This window comes from Neovison vison, chromosome 13 (genome assembly GCF_020171115.1).
Source record: "Neovison vison isolate M4711 chromosome 13, ASM_NN_V1, whole genome shotgun sequence".
NCBI classification, from domain to species: domain Eukaryota; kingdom Metazoa; phylum Chordata; class Mammalia; order Carnivora; family Mustelidae; genus Neogale; species Neogale vison.
The window spans coordinates 99,642,495-99,659,035 of NC_058103.1; the positions used below are offsets into that span (position 1 = coordinate 99,642,495).

The following is a 16,541-nucleotide window of genomic DNA, read 5'->3' on the forward strand; positions in this document are numbered from 1 at the left end:
TAAAGGTCTTCCTTATTAAGCAGTGGGCAGCTCCACGAGTGAGCAGCACAAAAACAAAATAAGATTATAAGAATGACTGTGTGTGGAATGTAGGTCTTAAAACTTTTCATCGGAAAGCAAATCCCTGTTTTTTAAAATGGTCAACATAATTAAGATCAGTTAAACTCAACCACAGTGACTCAATCTCTTGACTCTACTGTGATGCCCACGTCTGTGAAATTATCATGAAAAAGCAGTTTGTGGGCTCCTGATTTCACTTCAACATGTAAAGAGCTTGGAAGGTATTGGGAGGATGGCAGTGATTTAAAAAAAAAAAAAAAAAGGCTGAACAAACTGAAAAGCAATTCTTCTTAGATCAATCAGAGAATCAAGGATACAGGGAAAACTATTGCCCTGAAAACTGGAGAGACAGACAGAGTCAGACAGACACACAGACCTGGATAAAGCTCTAGAGAGGATGTCTATCGCTGACGCTGGTATGGGCAAGAACAGTTAGCCTCCACTTAGCAGACTGCCAGAGGCGCAGTGTGCCTTAGCTTGAGCGTTGTAAGTCCTGAGGGGCCAAGGCTTGGCAGGGCGGAGGGAGGCCTACTTTCCTGAGTTTTACCTCTAAGAGCCCCACCATGTTCTCACTATGAGGCCTGAAGAAAATCCCTTCCTGCCTCTAGCAGTGGGGAGGGAAAAGAAACCGGTTCAAACTACTCCCAGAGAATTCTGTTCTTTGTTCTGTTCTCTGTATTAAAGGCCAGCTCCTGGGTTGCCTGGGTGGCTCAGTGGGTTAAAGCCTCTGCCTTCAACTCAGGTCGTTATCTCAGGGTCTTGGGATTGAGTCCTACATCGAGCTCTCTGCTCAGCGGGGAGCCTGCTTCCTCCTCTCTCCTTCTCTGCCTGCCTCTCTGCCTACTTGTGATCTCTGTCTGTCAAATAAATAAATAAAATCTTTAAAAAAAAAATAACAAAGGCCAGCTCTCAAGGAAAATTACCCTCTGACCTGAGGAAGGGCAATTAGCTACTATCTAACTCCAGCCCCTTCCAGTCTTCCTGTCTCACCTATGAGGTGGGATAACCAAGAAAAACTTGTGACGGCAACTGTCTGGGGATTTTCCTGGGGGCACAGAACCATATGAAGATGGGCAGCCTGACCAAGGAATGGTGAGTGCTTCTCCCAGCACACTTCATCTACAGGCGTCTGTATATCCTAGAAGTACAACTGCTAAATTTTAAAAATGACAATTTTCAGAAGCTTCTCGCACCCATTGAAAAATTGCCTTTAAGGACTTCAGGCCGACTTATCCCTTCAGTAGTAGAACCACAGCAATCCCATCCCACTGCCGCCTCATCAGCCCTGAGTGTGAGGGTGGTATAAATGATCTGGTTGTGCTAATCTGAAAAGAAAAAATAGTTAATATATTGCTTACTTTGCATTTCCCTGACTTCCCTGTGAGAGTAAGTATATTTCACACATTTGCTGCTTATCTGTATTTCTGTCTCTCTGATATGTAAGTTGTTTTTGCATTTTGTATTGGCAGGCGCTCTTCTTCTTTTCTTTTCTTTTTTTTTTTTTTTTAAGATTTTATTTGTTTATTTGACAGGCAGAGATCACAAGTAGGCAGAGAGGCAGGTGGAGAGAGGGGTGGGGGAAGCAAACTCCCTGCCAAGCAGAGGGCCCGATGCAGGGCTTGATCCCAGGACCCTGAGATCTTGACCTGAGCTGAAGGCAGAGGCTTAACCCACTGAGCCACCCAGGGACCCCTCCTTTTTTTTTTTTTTTTTTTTTAAAGAATATTAGCAATTTTTGTGTCCTATCTGCTGCACATGTTTTCCCAGTTTGTTTTTCATTTTATGCTGCTTTTTTAAAAAATTATTTTTTGTTTAAAAAAATTTCAAACCCACGGAGAAATGGAAAGAACAGTTAGCTTCCCCTTACCCTTCCCACAGACCAATGAGTGTTCCTGTCTTGTTCCCGGTGCTCTATCTCTCCCTGTGACTAGGTTGTAGTCACAGTCTACCCAGATGGAATTCATGTACCATGGTGTAACTGCCCACAACAGATGCGCTCCAGGATTCCTCATCAACTGAGGAAAATGGACCTGGTGATGGCCATTCACAATGCAGTACAAACCTCTTTTTCCCCCTCTCACTGATGCTCACTGTGATCTATTTGCTTTGTTCTTGCTTCCCCTTCTCAAGCCCTCACACAACAGAATACACAATGAAGATTTCCATGGGTTCTGATCTTGTGGGTACAGACGGTAGTCACCCTCCCAGTGTCACTGACAAAACGTGGTCGTTAAGAGCAGTGTGAGCCCTTATCACCGGAGCAATAAAATCTGTGAAAGCCAACCACACGAGAGGAAGAACCACACTTTGACATGGAAGTATCACTGTCAAAGTGGGATAGTAGTGGAACCTCTTTTGAAAACAATACAAAAACTCTTTGAGCTCTTTGGAGCAAATAGGCCACTCTTGAGAATGTCCTCGTCCTTGTTTTCTGCATACCGGCTGGGAAAATCTTGCATCTGCTGGTATCCATTGTTACCCACTTTGTGTCCCTCCTGGTTTTTATTTCTACTGGACAAAATAACCAGGTTTTCCCTTCTTGCTGGAAAGAAAACATCTTCTGTGAAAACGAGGCTTCTTGATTTAGAGGCAGCCATGGTGTGGCAGACCGCTTGATCGCAGACAGGTGACTGGCCTTGAGTCTGGGCCTCACCACCAACAACCAGGGTGACCCGGGCTTGCTGGGACCCTTAGTATGCACATCTTCAAAAGGAAAGGATAAAAAACTTGTGCCTCATAGGGTAGCATAAAGTCCTTTGCAAACTGTCAAGTGTTAGGAAGCTATTGGCGACAATGATGAAAATCACAATAACGATGAAAATGAAGATGATGGTGATTGTATCTGGTCGGTTCTAAATTATGTTTTAAGGTATACCCAGGGACGGTGGTCCTTTGGAATGAACTCTCCTGATTTCCTGGGTTTCCATGGATGGGATGAGGCCCCAGGTGTCTGAACAGTGTTGATTCTCCGTCACTCATAGCAACTGTGCTTGCGGTCAAAGGAGCAACAGGGATCCGTGGTCCTTATTACGGCATCCCCTCTCAGATGGAGCTGCTGCTCTGGACTCCTGGGCCTCTGACACACCCTACAGCACACTCACAGTTTAAGCAGACAATGGCAGTCCCACCGGCCTGTGGGCCAGGTCCCACTTCTGGCCCATTCCTAGCGCGGAAGGTTTACTCCAACCCTTCACAGCAATGGGGTAGCTGAATTTCCAGGACCAGGCTTTTGATCATATAGAGGCAGACCCTCTACGTGGCCAAAAGAATACTGATTCCAGGGGGTTATGCTTGTCCTGGGGATTCCAAGCGCAAATTATCTGCATTAGGAATAACCAGGAGTCTTCGTTAAAATACCAATTCCAGGACCATCTGGGAGCCAGCAAAAAAGGATTTGGAAACTAAAGTTTAAGGACCATTGTTCTAGACCTGTGGTCTCTCAAATAGGATGCCCACATCTCAGTGATCCGTAAGAGAAGGCCATTGGTTATGTAGGGAGAGTATAAGAACTTCTGTTTACACCAGATAAGAAATATGTAAAATAAGAAATAGAAATAAGAAATTACTTGGTGCTACTATTTAATATTCAGCTTGTTCCTGGATCCCTCGTGTGGTTATGTCCCCTGCGGTTCTGGAGGCCTCCTGGGAGTGGAGACTCCAACAAAGGCACCAACAGCGGGGGTCTGTGTGATGTGTTTTTACAGCGTTAGAATGTTCCGGAGTTTACTTGTGGAGTGTGTGTATGGATTCTATTAATTAATTTTCAATTGAGCCTGAGAAAATGGACAGGTTCCTGCAAAAAAAAAAAACAGACTGTATTTTGAAGTCAATGAAAATGGGCATCAGTGAAAAATAAGAAAATGCCAGAATACACACTTACTCATAGCCTGAGCTTTTCTTCAGCCTACTAGAGAGCAAAAATGATGATAAACAAATCAAACTCATGAAACGTCTGCCAAATCTCCACCCCCAACCACCAACTTAAAAATTGTCCCGAAGACTGACTGAACTCCAGACTCCCGTTCAACCAACAACCATGCTGAAGCCCCACGAAGTGCAGAGTCTGTTTCAGGCTATGAGCTACAGCCAATATAAAGCCATCACGACTGATAAGATAAAAGAACCAGAACATTATAATTAATAAACTTTTTTAGCAAAAGAAAATTTTGTGCTGTTAATAAAGTAAAATATTTTGAACTGTTTCATCTTGTCTCATTATTTAAATGTACTTTTGTTTCTATATTTTATAATGTATTCACTCCCTAGGATAAGTATACAATTTGTAAGTAAATACATGTGATGGATGCATGCTCCATTTTTTAAACCAGTGGCCATGTGGGATAAAAGGCCAGGTCCAGCTTGTTCCAGCTCAAGACTCTGATAAGCTAAGTCTCCTCCTCTGGCCTCCGGAGCAGTGTTGAGATAAGCAACCTGTTCCTCAGTGAGTGTCTGGGCATCAGTAATGAAAAGCCACCTTCTTACTTGGGTATTCGGAGAACTTTAGTTAATGGAACCTCAGAAGAAAAATGTAATGAATTGGCCAGTCCCACTGCCCTCAGGCATAAGAACCTGAAGGAATTCTGGGTTCCGCAAACAGTTTTGCATAGAAAACTCCCACCAGAACATAGACTCTGATGCCAAGTCTATTCGTGATAGTCTCTTGGGAACCCCTGCAAGTTCAGAGTCCGGTGTGACTATCGACCCGGGAAAACTCTGGTCACAGACAACAATCCCTGATCTCCTGGCTCTGCTGTTTTCCATTTCCGTCTCCTGCTGCTGCTTCTCTTCCTCCCTGAGCTACTCCCTGTGACTCCCACTCGGACTCCCAGGACTTGCCTGCTTACTTTAAAGACCTACTTTGGATTTTTCTCCAGTTTTCGACCTGGCTCCTATAATTTCATTTCATTTCCAAGTTGCTTGGGCTACTTTAGCAGCACACACCCACAGCCAGGACAGAAATACTCCTGCAGGCTTGTCAGCTCTACAAATGTGCCAGGCTCCCATCTCCCTGCCAGGAGGACCTGCGATCGTACTATTGTCTTGAATAGGAAGGAAAGGATCCAAGGACTACTTCTGGAAGCCAGCTCCATAGCCCAATTAATGGTGAAGTCTTCTTTCACTCTTCCAGACCCTATAAGGGGCAAGGACAGTCCTTGGCAAGGGGGAAGAAGTGTAGAAGAAAGGTCTTTGCCTGAACCTTTATGCTTTGTTCTCTGTGGCTATAATTGCTACATAGTTCTCTCTTTTCAGCTATCATAACTTGGGCAGCCCAGACTCTCTGTTCTTTGTCAGGATGGAAGAACAAAGAGAAAGCCAGAGACAGGCCAGAACTTCATCAGAGTTCATGACAGTCAGCCATCTCTTCTCTGGTTTGCTTTCCCAGACCCCTCAAGTCTGAGGCTTTCCTGCTTGATGCTGCTTGTATGTTCAGTCTTTGGCCATAGCCCACCCCAGATTGTCGACTGCCATCTATCTACAAAGGCCTCACATCTTGCCTGTAGGGTTCCCTTGATTTCAAACTAAGAGCCAATCAACATAAGTTGGGAAACTGACCTGCAATATTTTCTTCTCCAAGAATCCCTTCCATTATTTTCCTTACAGATTCCTTGTTTTAAAAGATTATGAATATTAACCTATTTTCAGTTCTTTTTTTTTCTTTTATAGCTTTTATTTATCAGAGAGAGAGAGAGAGCAAGCGAGCACAAGAAGGGGGAATGGCAGACAGATGCAGAGGGAGAAGCAGACTTCCCGTTGAAGAGGGAGCTCGATGTGGGGCTCGATCCCAGGACCCTGGGATCATGACCTGAGCCAAAGGCAGACGCTTAATGATTGAGCTACCCAGCTGTCCCTCCAGATCATTTTTTAATTCCCAGATTAAAAAATTAAAGATATAAATGATGAAAAACTAGTCAGATGAGGGAAAGGTTGCCTCTATAGTGGATGATGGATGCCTGTGACACTTCTTTATGTGGGGGAAAGAGGGACAGATGTCCTCAAGGTTCTGCTCTCCACTACTGAATGTTGTAACTTGGTTAGGTCTATAGATTTCCATGTTTCCTTATGTACTATTTCTGTAATGACCTCGCAATCTGATACTACTCACCTATGCTTAGTATATATTTACAATGCAAATAGGGCTATACGGTTTTTAAGCCTAGCACAACCTTACACTACATATACACAAATTCAGGAGGCCAACTTGTAAGAGGTTCCAAAGCAAGGCAAGGCAATTTCTCTCTAACTCAAGCCTAATTTTTTTTTAATTTATTTATTTGACAGACAGAGACAGCGAGAAAGGGAACACAAGCAGGGGGAGAGGGAGAAACAGGCTTCCTATTGAGCAGGGAGCCCAATGCGGGGCTCGATCCCAGGACCCCGGAATCATGACCTGAGCCGAAGGCAGCCGCTTAACAACTGAGCCACCCAGATGCCCCTCAAGCCTAATTTTAATAAATCCTCTCTTAGGATGTATTACATTATGAATATTTCAAATAAGTTTTATTATTTTTTGTTTGTTTACCCTGGATACCCAAATCATCTTTATAATAAAGCAAAAAAAACATGTTAAAAAGTGTAAAGAAAGTACCATGTGATCTTAATAGCATAAAAATGGGTTTGCATTAAAATATTTCCTTTATGACAATTATCATATGATCTCTCTGATATGAGGAACTTGAGAAGCAGGGCGGGGGTCTGTAGTGGGTAGAGAAGGAAAAAAATGAAACAAGATGGGATTGGGAGGGAGACAAACCATAAGAGACTCTTAATCTCACAAAACAAACTGAGGGTTGGTGGGGGGAGAGGGAGATGGATTGGCTGGGTGATGGACTTTGAGGAGAGTATGTGCTATGGTGAGTGCTGTGAAGTGTGTAAGTCTGATGATTCGCAGACCTGTACCCCTGGGGCAAGTAATACATTATATATTAATAAAAATAATTTGAAAATATTTCCTTTAGGTGTTGAATTTTGGATACCTTTTACTAAAAAAAAATTGTAACACCAAAACTAGGACCCTGAAGTAATTGATATGGTGTCAAGTATTAGAAGGCAAGAAGAGTAACCCGGAATAAACGTCATCAAAGTTCAAATTCTGCCATTAACTTCTTATACAAAACTGCTGAAATTCGTAGGATAGATATGAACAAAGCCAAGAAGATTCTGTCTTTACCGTCACCTGACCTGAGTGGGAAAAGTTAATTTTTTTTTATTGTACTTATTTAGGACTCCAAAATGGCTATTTTACTTACCACTTGGAAGCCCGAGGAGAATATAAATTATCACCATCAATAGGCGTTGTTAACACATGATGGTTTACGACATTTAAATACTTCTCGATGTGAATCTGTTATAGGAAAGTTAAAGTTTAGGCCTTTATAGTGGACTTAAGATACTCAGCTAATTTACTTTATTTCCTTAGGGTAAGGCTTTGAATTGTGTAATTAAGTTAAAAGACACAAGATGCTATGCGTTTATTGCGTGCCTAAGGTATCATCGGGCATCTCGAGGCTAAATGACTTTATCCCCAAAAACATAATAAACAATTGAGACTCAGAGCTTGAATGACCTGTAGCACTCTTCACAAATTAAACGATGCACAACCATCAGTAAATCGCTTAGCCAGGTAAGCTTACTAGGCAGGACAGATATGGAGTAATAGGGATTTCAAGGAAGCATCTGGGGCAAGAATCTGACCCTTCGGTAACAGATTATTCAAAATGGCCAACCCAAAGACTCCAGCTGAGCGCGGCCTTCTCACTGTCAAGGTATATAGGACAATGGTGTGCCAGTTCGATGAGGCAACAAAACACACCACATCTCTCGCAGCCTGAGGAGCTAGGCTGTGAAGCTCACAATGTGGGAGAGTGGAAGTCTCAGGCCAGAGCAGAGGCAGTGACAGTTCGAGGTCTCGAAGATGGAGATGGTCCTTATTTGGATACATGTGCTATAGATCCTTGTTTCTTTCTTTCTTTCTTTTTTTTTCTTTTTAAGATTTATTTATTTATTTGAGAGAGTGAGTGACCAGGGGGAGAGGGGTGAAGGGAGAGGGAGAGAGAGAAAATCCCAAGCAGACTCCCCACTGAGCATGGAGCCCAATGCGGGACTCGAACTCACGATCCTGAGATCATCACTGGAGCTGAAATCAAGAATCTGACGCTTAACTGACTGAGCCACCCAGGTGCCCTTAGATCCTTGTTTTATAAGTGAATATTATCCTGGTCTGAAGACTGGATTCTCCTCTGCCCTTCAACCCATCTATAATGATAAAGTCCCTGTGTCCTTTATCACACCCTTCCAAAATTGGTACATCTCTTTAGATTTATCTACTGGATTATAATATCACAAAATGACTAATCTCAAAATATGTAAGCTATTTAGGGAAAATAAACTCTTTTTCTTTAGAATCCCGGTGGATCTGATAGCAACTCTCTGCAATGTATTGCTTTGAATCCTTTTTTGTTGGGACTATTGTTAGACTAATGGTTATTTTAAAAATTCTTAATGCTTTTTATCAAACCACATGTTAGGGGTTGTCACTGCAGAATCTTATATTCCCAATACCTTAAATTCTTTGTGGAATGTGACAGGATGAAAACCGATCAGTTAATAATTGTAACTTTAATAAAAGGGACAGAATGAGAAAGCTGCTGACCAACTGAAGCCCATCTCTGTTACTGAATTATACAGGGTCCTATGGGAACAACATTCCTTTTCTTCTGGAGGAATCTTTGTCTCCTTCCAGTGCTTTATTTACTATCTAAAGCTCTACTCACTCTTAATCCCATTTCAGTCCTTTTGATGGCGGTTTCAAGATTCTGAATGTTTAGAGCCTCTCCTTTTTCCTCCAGTGGGAAATTTGTTAATTTCTCTTTTAACTGATAAAGGTCTTCATGGACCTGTAGGTATAAAAAATATAAAATATTGAAAGAATACATACAGAATTCACTGAAACAATGATTTATTTTAAGATTTGCAATTTGCTTGCATGTCTAGAGACAACCTAGATTTTAGGATGTTCGTCGGAAAGGACTGTCTTCATGATTCTAAGATATTCCTTATTAGAATGTTGCATTATTGTCTTTCAGATTTCAAGAAACCAAGCTTTCATACAGTTTTACTCCTTTTCCTTCCCCTCTTTAGAAACAAATCCAAAAACTACAATTCAAATCCCTTCAGCTCCATAGCTGGTAAGAAGTATGAGCTGATACGAAGTTTGCATCAAACTCGGATGTCTACTTACTGGTTAAGAGGTAAGAAAACAGGAAAGTTCTAGCAATGAGAGGTTTTAGTGAAAGCAAAGCCTTTCAGGGGTGCCTCTGTGGCTCAGTCGGTTAAACATCTGACTCTTGGTTTCAGCTCAGGTCGTTGATCTCACAGTTGTGAGATCGAGTCCTCCACTGGGCTCTGTTCTCAGCATGGTATCTGCTGAAATTTCTCTCTCTTCCTCTCTCTCTGCCCCTCCCTGTTCATGCGCACACTCGCGCGCGCTCTCTCTCAAAGCAAGAAAGCAAGCAAGCAGAGCCTTTCAAAAGGGAATTGTAAATAGGTTGACAGGGCCCTTTGGTTTTCCATTCTGGCTGGATCTTCCCCATGTACTTCTCTTGAAGAAGCAGTTCTGTAGGTGTGTGGCCTTGATTCCGTTTTACGTAGTCAGAAATGGAAATGATCGGTGAAGAGAAAGCAGCGTGCATTATCACTTCAACGTTTTCCTCCAATCTGTATTCTCTTTGGAAATGATGAACATCTCTCTGATGTCAATCACCCTCCCAGGAAATTGGGTGCTATGAGATTAGACATCACAAGATTCTCTGCATTCATATCAGAAACCAAACTTCAATACATAAATACAGATGGCACCAATTATTGTATGGGTTGCTGCCACAAGAAAAACATTTTGTTATGCAAATTTATGAACCCAACACCTGTTTCATCAATAGTCACACCAATAACTATCTGCAGACTGGGTTGCTAAAGGCATTTTGAAACAGTTACCTTTCCTCTCTTAGCATAACTGGACACACAAACGTTGACCCAGCCTGTGTTATCGATTACTTTGGAAAATTCCCATGAAGCCAAGTATTCAAAAGATCAGAATTTGCATCTTTTCACTGATGGGCATCACAGTCTGGTAGACACATCTGGTCATTTGTGCTCTGCACAAATTGTCATGGAAAGCCTTCAGGGCTCACAGATTGAAATCAGAACACACCTACTGTTTGCTTGTAGGCACTAAGGATGAAGATGTACTTCTTTCCATTGTTTTGTCCAAGTTACTGCTACAAGCTGATTTACCATCTATTGTCTAAAGGCATTTGCAAAGTACAAAGAGATGGTTCAAGGCAAGGCCCACTTTCCAGACCCACATTTCTTGGTTCTTCCTTAGAATGCACTACATTTCCTTCTTGTAGCTCTATTATTTGTGGTATTTGTAACTTCACATATCATTCTGTATTTATGCCTGTCAACAACTGGGGGAAGTGAAACTGTCCTGGATTATTTATCATGGAACCAAAGGGCTGATTTCTTTATCTGCCCTGTGTGGGCAATTACACTTCTACCCAGAGTCATGAGATAATATGTAACAAGTCTAGTACATAGTGAGGGCCCAGTAAAAGGCAAATGGACATAATTCCTTGCTCTATCGATGGTCGCATGATGTCCACACATGTCATCACATATTCTCTGATTTCTTTACCATGAAAAAAAAAGTTATTCTACCTCATTAAATTGTTGAATAAAAATAAGGCAATATGTGTGTGTGGAACTGAATCAATGTAGGCTTTGGAACCAGGCAGATATGAACTCGAATCCTATTTCCTCCTTTACAGAGCCTGACACATTTACTTAGGGTTTGAGAGACTTTGGTGCTTTCTTGAAAGGGGGCTAAATAGCTACCTGTTGGAATAGTGGCCAGAATAAAATGAGTTCAAGTGCAGAGAGAATTTCATACAGGGCCAGCCACGTAGGAGTGCACTGAACAAATGTTGACGCTCTTCCTCTGAATTGTCAAGCCCAGTGAAACTCCTTGCTCATAACTGGCACTTAATAAATGTTCATTGATTTGAATTGCTCTCTTCCTCTTCCTCAAGAGTTTTTCATTTTCTTGCCAGATATTTTCTTCTCCCCTCTCAATAACCACCCATCTGTTTGTATAGTAATTACAATAGAGACAAATACTGTAGGAAATGTGTCACCAGACTTGGGTAGGAACAAAGATTAAGTTCTAAATCTGTTCTTTCTTCAAATGGATCCTGTCTACCATATTGAAATGTTACATGTTCCCCATTATCTCTATGACTATCAAATGCATTGCTTTCCATATATTTCCTACTTGGAGGACAGTGTGGGGACAAGGCTGCTTAATGAGAGGGCTTTGAAAGATTTAATGCAGTGAAGATTTGCTCTAGAATTTAGAAGTCTAGCCATGCAACCAGATTCCATGTTGTCAAAAGCAGTTCCATAATTGTATTTTATCCATCTCTGTTAAAGATAGAGTTTGGCTGACTCATTCTCATCGCACTTTGCCCACTTGCGGGCCTTCATTTTTTATATGCTCCTGGCAAACCAGATGGAGGAGTAGATAAGAAAGATAGCGATGATACCAAGCAGTTGATTAGTTCCAATATTGCCAAAGTTGTTGTTAACATAAAACGGTTGGATTTCGGAAACAGGATTTCCAATAATAATTAAAAAGCTAATTTTGGTTGCAACTAGATTACCTTTGTTGCACAAACATTTGTTTAAGAGTTGGGTCAAGTAAGCATTTTAAAAGATGTAATAAAAAGATATCACATGATCATTAATAAAGTCGAAACAGAAAGCTTGTAAGAGTTATCAATAAAAGAAAGCACCAAGGAAACCTCCCGGACATACAACCCCACTTCTTCAACACTGTTTTACAAACAGGCCATGACCTGTTTTTCTCTCCTCTTGGGCAAGTTACTTCAGCTCTTTGTATCTTAGTTTCTTCTTCTGTAAACTGGGGCTAAATATGACTCCTGCCTAGCAGAATTACTGCAGAGTGTTTCACTGTCAATAAAGTGGACTACTGTTTCAATTATAACAGTGATTATCATCACTATAGTTAGAACCCCACTGTTTTGATCAGTCGAGGAAAGATCCACCTGAAACCATAAAAGTTTTGAATGACAGAATTAAAAGTAAAAAAAGTTAAATAGTTAACAAAAGGCTGCCTAGTAGAACTCTGTGTGGAGATAGCAATCACATGTCCTGAATCAAAAATGAAAACATGGGCACTGGGATGAGATCAGACAGTGGGACAGAATATTCAATGTTTGTATGTCCTAGGAAATCCAGACATACAAAGCGCATGTTTTCATAACAAGTCACACAATGAGTTTATAATTAGAACGCTGACTATCTGTATTTAAAGATTTTTTTCTCAAGTATTTTAGATATTTCATCAAAATATTTTTTTATCAATTTGTATCACCTATTGTGCTTTCTAAATAATAGTGTGTGTTAGTGCAGCTCCCTTCAGTTTTAAAGGGGATGTACATTCCTGGAGAATGAATTAATGAGGGGATCATTATCCAGTCATTCAGGATCAATGGACCTAATTCTGTGCTACGTAAAATGGGATCTCCGAAAGATCCAGGTGTAGCAGGGAAACGAGGCATACCTCATTTGCCCTATAGCATCACCCATGAAGTTTTAGTTAAGAATAGAGTATGCCTGGTTAAAAAGACAGGCTAAAATTAAACTTTTCCTTATCTTCCAGTAAAAAGCAGGCTCCTCTTAAAAAGACTTAGAAATGAACAGAAAACTAAGAAATATTAAAAGGCAAGAGACCAGATCTAATAACAACTCACATCTATTGAGTGTTACACATTATATGTTACCCAATATTTTAACCCTTACAAGACTCCTACAGGGGACTTCATATTATCATCTTTATTTTTACTTGAGGGAATCCAAGGTTTAAAGTGGTTAAGTACCCTGTGCTAGGTAAGTTAGCTGGTTAATTGGTGGAACTCTTCAAATCCGGGCAGTCTGAATCCAAAGCCTTCATGCCTAACCATTAACCAGTATGTGCATAATATCTACAAATATACAAACATGTATTTATAATTATACAAAGCTAAAGGTTGGTGAAAATTCAGTGGAAAAGGAAGGATTTAGATATTGAGAGGAGCAAAAGGGCCAAAGGAAGAATTTTTTTTTTAAGATTTTCTTTTTTATACTGGGTTGATAGATTGAAAATGTTTGAGGAGATCATTTGCATTTTTCTATGTATAGGGGTCTGCCCGCAATACTCATCTTTGATGGTTTTTTTCCATAATGTGAAATAATAATAGTCCTTATCGGATAGTTTTGTTGTAGAGGGTTAAATGCGTTAAAATATGTACAACACTTAGAACTGTGCACAATATCCAGCAAATACTGTTCGCTTTAATTATTGGGATTTTTGTTGGAAATTATATTACAGTTTATATTTTTACAATACTATCTAAGGTAGAAGGTCTCAGAATTGGGCATGCATCACAGTTAACTGCAAGGGTACCCCCAGAACTCCTAATTTAATACGTCTAGAATGAGGTCTGAGAATTTGTGTTTCTCACAAGTTCTCAGCCAGTGCTGAAGACACTGGTCCTGGGACCACTCTTTGAGAATCCCTGGTCTAAATAAAAAGTTGTTTAATGTATCTGATTGAAACACAGGCCTGATATACCCATTTAAGGTGAAGCAGGTAGAGATTTGAAGTGCCTCTGTTTTCTGGCAACTTTGTGTGTGTGTATATATATATTCTATATATATAAATTTATGATATATTAGTATATTATTATATTATTATAATTTATATATATCAAACATATATAAATTGATAGAAACAATTTGATTGCCTAGGCTGATAATTAAGGAAGACCACTTTGTGATAAAAAGAAATTTTTGTAGCTTTGGTAAATTGGGTCAATTTAGAGTCAGAGGTAGATCTAATTCACGCTCTGTATCCTACAGAAGAGAACACTTAAGCCAAGCGAGGTGAAATGATTAGCCTAAACTTATCCACCTGGAAGAATGTCATTGCCAAGGTCAGTCCTCAGTATTCTGACACCCCACAAAGTGCTTCCCTCTAGAGGTACTGCTTATTGGTAGCCTGTTTGAAGGACACAAATCATCGCCCCAGGTAGAAGTGAAATCCGTGCTGTCATGGATGTCAGAGATGCTCCGGACTCGGTGAGAAAGTAGGGAAAGGCTTCCTTATTTCCTTGTTATGTATATTCTCCTTATTACCAGGGAGAATGTTCTACTGAGTCCAGAGACCAGCCTCAGTAATCAGGGTAACACGCAGGCTTGCTCTCTCTACACTGCCGTCCACTTACTCTGTCCAGAATAACCCTTTTCAGCAGACAGACGTACTGAGCAACATGGATGTGACTGTTCTTAGCTCTCCTGCTCTGTTTTATAATCTAATGATGACAGACACTGACCCTGTAATGTTGTATCCTAGGCTGACCAAAGAGCTATCTCTGGATCCTACTCTGAAGTGAAAAGGCTTTTGGCTTTTTAGCCGATCCCCTTTTCTACACTATTCCAAACCACAAGGGGAGACGCCCTGGGAAAAGAATTCTCCTAAGGGAAAGTGTGAAATTAGGTGAGAGAATTCTCCCTGGATTCTGGTCTCTTTTTTAGAGATGTTCCAGGTCTGGAGAAAATAAGAGAAAACTAAGGAATAACCTAATTGTTCTTACAGTCAACACAAAGTGTGCTGTGGGGGAAAACTGGCTGTTTCTGGGTAGGAGTTTCTATTAGTGTTCCAATTGTTCGGAGCCTGTAAACATGGGCCCTGCATTTAGAGGGGGTATATGTAGTAAAGAATCAGCCTTTCCCAATGAGAGTTCTGACCTTTGTCCTTGGATACTGGGAGGTGATCTCTAGGGCCTTGGAGAGTCCTGCTTGATAAGTGTCTTTGCTTGGGGGCTTTGGTCACCAGATAATTTAACAATGTGATTTATGCTGGGGGCTTTGAGCCACATGGTATCTGTTCCAACCTCTAGAGGAACTGGAGTCTAAAGGCATTAGTGTGACCTCTGGGAAGGGCTCCAGAAGAAAGGTCAGAACTTGGGCAGTGTGCGATTAAGTCCCAGTAAAAACTCTGGACATCAAAGTCTTAGGCGAGCTTCCCTAATTGGCAATATTCTGGGTATATTGTTACACACCATGGCTGGGAGGAGATAAAGCCATCCATGACTCTACAGGGAGAGGATGATTGGAAGCTCCATTTGGATCCCTTTCAGATGCTGCCCTATGCATGCCTTTCCTTGGCTGGCTTTAATTTGTATCCGTTCAGTGTTATAACACTGTAATTAGAAGCATAGCATTTTCCTGAATTCTGTGTTGCTCTAGAAATCAGCCAGTGTGAAGATGGTCAGGGACCCCCAAATTTGTAGATAGCAGGCCTGAAGTGAGCTTGACTCTGGGGCTTCTGAACTTAGGCTGGAGTAGAAACGAGGGCAGTTTTGGGGGGAATGTTCCCTCAGACTTTGCAGTTTGCTAAATTCATCTAGGGTGCTAGTGGCAGAAGATAACAGATATGAGGTAAGAAGATTTGGGTATTATTCATAATGGGGAACTCTATGAAACTGGTGAGTTTAAGGGTTTATATTTTGAAAAAGACGCATTTAAAGCAGTCTCTCCTAGATGAGAGGTAAGAGACCAACATCCTGGCAGGAAAATCCACTGCCGATCCGAGTGAGAGTCCAAATAGAGTGAATTTAGGCAAATTACTTCAAGCCCTGACAAATGGAGCTAAATACCAGTTAGAAGTGATGATTTATGCAGAAATGTTTTAAAACTACCATACATAAATATGAAAGAACAAAATTTTTATGGGAAAAATATGAGTATAATTATCACAAACTGAGTTATACTGGAGAAGTTAAGACTTTTTTTTTATATTTCCCCCCTTAGGTTAGAAAGAGTCATTTCCAGGGGGTGTTTTTGTTTTTGTTTTTGCTTTTTTTTTGGTGGCACATTTCTATATTCAAAACTCTATTTAACTTGCTAGGCAATCCAAGTTATCTTTAGTATATTTTTCTTTGTGTGTTTCCAAGCCAGGGGCTTTTAATTCATTTATTTATTTAAGATATAATCAACATATAACATTATATTTCAGGTATACAGCATAATCAATATTTGTATAAACAGCAAAAATGATCACCAGTTTAGTTAACATCCATAATCACAGTTATAATTTTTATTATGATGAGTACTTTTAAGATTAATTCTCTAAGCAACTTTCAAATTTAACAGTTCAGTGTTATTATCTACAGTCCCCATGTTGTATATACATCCCCAAGACTTATTTGCAAGGTACTTTCAGATCCAAAAAATTTAGGTGCCTAAGAAAAGTGGTTTACCCATTTCAACTTCTCTCCAGATTTCTTATCATCTCCCCAAAGTGTCTGACTTGTATTTGCCCCATATCACGGGTTCCAATTTTTCAGAACTAACATTTTAAA

General features: G+C 40.6%; 1 protein-coding gene across 1 annotated transcript in view; it reads right to left on the reverse strand.

The window, feature by feature from the left end:
* Positions 1–16,541, reverse strand: part of LOC122894649 (IQ domain-containing protein H-like) — a 70,825-nt gene that overhangs the window by 53,821 nt on the left and 463 nt on the right. The window contains exons 2-3 of the mRNA XM_044232408.1: positions 8,832–8,954; positions 7,308–7,402 (exon numbers count right to left, since the gene is read on the reverse strand). Coding sequence (XP_044088343.1) covers positions 7,308–7,402; positions 8,832–8,954 — 218 coding nt within the window. The remainder of the gene's footprint in view (positions 1–7,307; positions 7,403–8,831; positions 8,955–16,541) is intronic.